The 5412-nt window shown below is 34.9% G+C and overlaps 1 protein-coding gene across 1 annotated transcript; it reads left to right on the top strand.

Moving 5' to 3' along the window:
• The first annotated feature begins 259 nt into the window (after positions 1-259).
• LOC120179124 (eukaryotic translation initiation factor 2 subunit alpha homolog) lies at positions 260-4833 on the top strand. Its single transcript, XM_039184825.1, has 3 exons — positions 260-580; positions 4039-4155; positions 4711-4833. The coding sequence occupies exons 1-3, from the start codon at positions 260-262 to the stop codon at positions 4831-4833; spliced, it is 561 nt and encodes a 186-aa protein (XP_039040756.1).
• Positions 4834-5412: the final 579 nt, after the last annotated feature.

Below are 5412 nucleotides of genomic sequence, written 5' to 3'. Positions count from 1 at the left end.
GTGATGTGAATTTGTTTATTATATTATTTTATAATATGAAAAATGGAGATCACAAGTGGGGAGAGTTGTTCTTTATTTTATGATTTCAGCATAATAATGGTGGTGGTTGCATTAAAGTAAGAAGTTCATCTCAAAGCCATTATCTTCAAGCTCAAAATCCCCAAACAACTAACTTTTTGAGGTAAAAATATTTCATTGCTTGAGCGAAAATGTCGAACCTGGAATGTCGTATGTACGAAGCAAAGTATCCAAGGTGGATATGGCGGTGATGATACAAGTGAATAACATCGCCGATATGGGCGCCTACGTTTTGCTCCTTGAATACAACAACATCGAAGGCATGATCTTGTTCTCGGAGCTCTCTTGTCGTCGAATTCTTAGTGTCAGCAGTCTAATCAAGTTCGGCCGAATCGAGCTGGTGATGGTCCTCCACGTCGATAAGGAAAAGGGTTACATCGATTTGAGTAAGAGAAGGATTAGCGAGGAAGATATTCAGGCTTGTGAAGAAGGGTATAACAAGAGTAAACTTGTTCATTCTATTATGCGACATGTCGTCGAGACTTTGGATATCGATTTGGAGGTAATTCTTGCTTTTCTTCTTATCCTCATTTTTGCTATATTTATGGCTACTTACCGTTTGTTCATTTGGATATGAAGTACTTTCAGAGTTTAGCTATGGGCTTTTGGTAATGAATCGAACTAAATTTGGTTGTTTGAGGGGAATCAACTGGCATTAAAATATATACAAGTGATCCATCACTAAAGTTGTAATCTTGATTTCTTTCGATTAAGTGATGAATAGTTTCCTCCTACTTCAAGCTCTCTCTGCAAACTTGGTTTTGTTGAGCTCTTAATTATCTTTTACAAGTCACAACGTTTACAAATGTTGTTGGAGAAAAGAAAGAAATAAGCAAAGGAAAGAACTGGGAAAGAAAGGATTAAAAAAATTGATTTTATATCTCAACATTAAAATCACGTGGGAGGTAGCTAAAAAAGAGAGAGGAAATTACAAGGTAAACCATCCAAGTTGTAAAAGCTCAACCTTGTCTCTTAGCTTTCATATTGTTATGATCATGGCATAATGGTTTTATTAAGATCGATTTAGTCCCTAATTTTAGTAATTAAAAATTATATTGACTCCTAAAGTTTTTAGTTTTAACAATTGGGTCCCCAAATTATTAATTAGATTATAATAAGTTATTTTTATGGAGAGGAAAATTATTTGAAGTCGTATTTGTACGATAGATTGTCCATGTTCGTTAGAAAAAGATTGGAAGCTAGAAATCAAATTGGTGAGCTGGAATTCAAGAGTAATATTTTGGGTTTTGTTGACATCCGGAGTCCAATTCTGAAGTCCGTTTCGCCAAATTCAAACCTAGTAAGGTGTTTTTCACTGATTTATCACCTAATTCGATCCGTTTTTCGGAATTAAGCCCAGATTTTGATGACATTTCTATTGTTATGTATTTGAGAAATTATTGGAAGTTGAATTAAAAATCGAGGGCGTTCGAATGGAATTTAAATGGTTGATCAGTATGACACAGAAATCGAGGTAATACATTACTACCTCTTTATACTTTATGGAACATGTTGATAATGGATAAATACATAGATGTTTATGATTGGTCTATTATGCCTGTTTGATTATGGATGGTTTCGAACTGAATACGGTTTAAGTGATAAATTATGAGAATACTTCGATTAGGTAAAATTATGAAAATATCCTTATATTGTAAAAAGGCAAGAATTGACCATGGAATTTGGATAAGAAGTTTGTAAAGACATATTGATCTGATGAAACTACTAATGTGTATAAAAAATACTAGTTTTGCTTAGAAAATCTGGATAACCGATTTCTAAACCCAAGATGACTTGTACAAGATATTAAAAGTTTTGTTAAAGAATAATTTGGAGTTTAGAGATTATACGGAAAAACGATTAACCCCGGAATCTCTAAATTATAATTATCCTCGTTAGGAGCTAATACTAAAATTATTTTGTTAAGAAATTACCCTTTAGAGGTAAAAGTATCCTCAGTTGACCTGGAATGACAAAGTACCCAGGAAGTTATGCCTCCATCGTTGAATTATTGATTTAATTGTTAAGATCCTAGTTTTGTTCAGAAAATTTCTGATAATCCGTAAATCTCCGAGTTGTGAGTAAATACGTGAAGGATAATTTATCGAATGTGCTCCTTTGTCAGAATTGGTTGAAAAGACTGAAATAGATGATAAGTGCGGATTAAATAATAAGATCGAACAGAAGAAAATGATTGAAATATATTGTATCTGTAAAATGACCAAAATACCCCTGAAATGGAAATGACCAAGAATATCACCAAACTCAAGAATGATTGGATATTCCCGAGCTCTAAAATTAATGGAATAAAATTGAGCACCAGAATGACCAAAATACCCTTATGACCTAGACTAAGTAGAGGTGTTGGATTAATTAAGGAATCTAAGTAAATATGGGTGTTGTACTACCCTTAAAAGTTATGGAACACAACTTAAGTGAGCCGATCAACCTTAATGATATGCCAGTAACTGAATGGCATAGATATTACTTGAATGCGTGTTCGTCTTCTCAAGTTTGTCTCGTTGATAATTTTGGAATGTCTCAGCTCAGCCCAACTCTAAATCGTATTCAGTACTAAGAAGTGTATATTCGTTAGACAAATCAACCATGAAGACTAAATTGAATTGAACGAAGTACAATATGTATCCGAAATTCAGAAATGTCTGAATTACTCTAGAAAACTCTGAAGTAACTAGGATAGACTTGACTGCTAAATGAATTAAGTAACCTCAATGACTGAGGATTAAATAAGTGATTTGGATGAGTCTAAAAACACTAATGAACATACATGATGTAATGTTCTTATGGGTCATGAACCATAAATCAAGCACGTCAGCATTTCATTATATCATGGAAGCGTGAAAATGAAATAAAGACATTGGAAGATCTATTCATCGATGATTTCGAAGATGATCTATGAACAAGAATTTGTGGCATTAAAGAGTAAATACCCTAGAAGATTAATGAATTGACTAATCAACAAGCATTAGTTCTGGATCTATTCATCTAAGAGTTGTTCGATAATCCGATCAATCGACATAGATTGTAAAGGTCTTTAATCTTCGTTCTTCCTTATCAGCTCAAATCACTCTGGTCATGTATGAATAAGATATGATCCCGATAAATCACATTCTAAATAACGGATGATTCCGTTAGCTAATAAACTCTTCCAATAGTGATTCTAACTTCCAACATTCTATCGGTAAACTGAAGATCTGTGTTTCTCTGCCCGATATTATCCAATAACTCTAAATAATATCTGTAAACACTAGTGTGTTCCCTAATTACATGAATATTTTATCTGATTTCCGATTTGAATTTTGTTCTGATTTCTGATATGAATTTTGTTCTGATTTCTGATCTGGATTCTGTTTTGATATCTGTTCTGAATACTGTTTTGATTTCTGATATCTCCATTTACTGACGGAAAAATGTTTTAATTGGGGGGTATTTTTTAAGGAAGTATTTCTACAGGTTCCTCAACTTTGTGCTCAGGGCCTTACAGGTTGTGTGGGTTGGGTGTATGTTTTTGGGGAACCTACACAAATAGATTGTGAAAGGATGGGGGTAGTGTTATGTTTTTAAAAATATATTTTTAAAGATCTGTATCTTTTTACTGGTTTTGCAGGAACACACTAGACAACCTATTCTGATCTCCTGAACCTATTCTTCCGGTGTTGCTTGCAGAGTATGGTACATGTGATTAGGGGCATGTAATTGTATTTTGTTTTATATATATGAGTCTGAAAATCTGTTTTATTTATGCATACTGATAAATTATTTTATAAGTTACATGTTTTAATAAAAGTTTTAAATTTTTTGCTATTTTTATAGTGGATCGCTCCGGTAGCCCAATTGTGAGACACCAGATCAGATCGGGTTACCCGCATCGGTCTGAGGGGTTACAATGACGTCATATATAGGACTTTTGTAATGCGCTTAAGGAGAGTGGCTTTTCAGACATTGGATTCACGGGCTCTTGGTTCACTTGGGCGACAAGCTACTACGAACATTCAAGAGCGTCTTGGTAGAGGGGTTGCAAGGGCCACGTGGATGTCTTTAATTCTGAGTTACACAGTAAGTTGGATCTGGTGTTTCCATTTCCACGTGGAATGACTTTTGGCTTCCAATAAGTCCCCCACACACCGTGTTGAATGTGCCCGGAATAATTCGGTAGTGACTGTTGTAGATTTAATTGACCCGAAGTTAATCGCTTGTAAGGATGAGTTAGTGAGGGAGTTGTTTAATAAAGAGGAAGCAAAATTGATTCTTAGCATTCCAATCTCGCAGTTCCATCAGGATAACTGTCCAATTTTGAATAGCGAAAAGTCGGGCATTTACAATGTACGTAGTGAGTGTCGACTACTTCTTGAAGGTTTTGATGTGTCTCAACCTATGAAAGTCGCGCTTAAGTACATTTGGGCTTGCGCTTGTCAACGGAAAATTAAATTACAGGTTTGAAAATTCTTACAAAATTACATCCATTCTATGCAAAATTTATATACAAAACCTATCGCCCTTAACCCTCTTCTTCAGCCTAGGACATTTTAGAAGTGAGCGCTCTGATTTAGGAGGCTCGAAAGTGAGCCGAGTCTCTGCATGCATGTGTCTTTTGTTTCTCTCCACGATCAGGGAATGAAGTTGCTCACTGCAGATCGAGATCTTGGGACTAAGGATCGTTTTTGGGTTGAGGAAGCTCCCTTCCCCGTTGAAAGACAGGCGACCGAGGATAGACGTTGGATGGACCCTCCTTAGCCTTTCCGGGTCTGCTGCTGAGTTCATGATCCATTTTCCATGGATTCTTTGTGTTTTTTTTTATCAATGTTTTTATCCATTTTCTGGTGTTGCTTTTCTCCTTCTCCTGTCTTGCAGGTTTCTGATTCGATCATAGCAAGTAGCTTGAATTCTCCCTCTGTGTGTGTGTTTCAGATCCGAAGGAGGCTTTTACCCGAAGGAATTTTCTTCTTTAAGCTTCAGAAATTTTTTTAACCGTTAAATACCATATTGATACTAAGCTGAACTCTTCACTGGATTCTCAGATCTGAAAACCTCCGTTTCTTATGAAATACCAGTTTTACTCTGTAAGCTTCTCCTTTATATACATAGATTTGAATCTTTTTGTTATTGCATTTAGAAATCTCTTTTATTTGCATATCTAAACTTTCAGATCTATTTTGTTCAAAAGTTTTTTTTTAACGTTAGGCTTTCTTGCTGAGGTACCGTTTATGCTCTCTCTGATTCCATTTTTTTTAGAAAATAAACAATTTCAGTAGTTTATTTTTAATTCATATCAGATTGAAGTTTCTTTTTAGATCTGAACAGAGTAAAATCAAT

Source organism: Hibiscus syriacus, unplaced genomic scaffold, assembly GCF_006381635.1.
Source record: "Hibiscus syriacus cultivar Baekdansim isolate YM2019G1 unplaced genomic scaffold, ASM638163v2 tig00112402_pilon, whole genome shotgun sequence".
Taxonomy (NCBI): domain Eukaryota; kingdom Viridiplantae; phylum Streptophyta; class Magnoliopsida; order Malvales; family Malvaceae; genus Hibiscus; species Hibiscus syriacus.
The sequence above is the reverse complement of the archived record's forward strand: the minus strand, read 5'-3'. Positions and strand labels throughout refer to the sequence as shown.

Bases quoted from the DNA above. Each gene is read 5' to 3' on its own strand.
- LOC120179124 (XM_039184825.1), top strand. From the start codon at position 260: ATGGCGGTGATGATACAAGTGAATAACATCGCCGATATGGGCGCCTAC. The intron at 581-4,038 runs GTAATTCTTGCT...GTGGCTTTTCAG, and splicing joins CTTTGGATATCGATTTGGAG to ACATTGGATTCACGGGCTCT. The intron at 4,156-4,710 runs GTAAGTTGGATC...CTCCACGATCAG, and splicing joins CTTTAATTCTGAGTTACACA to GGAATGAAGTTGCTCACTGC.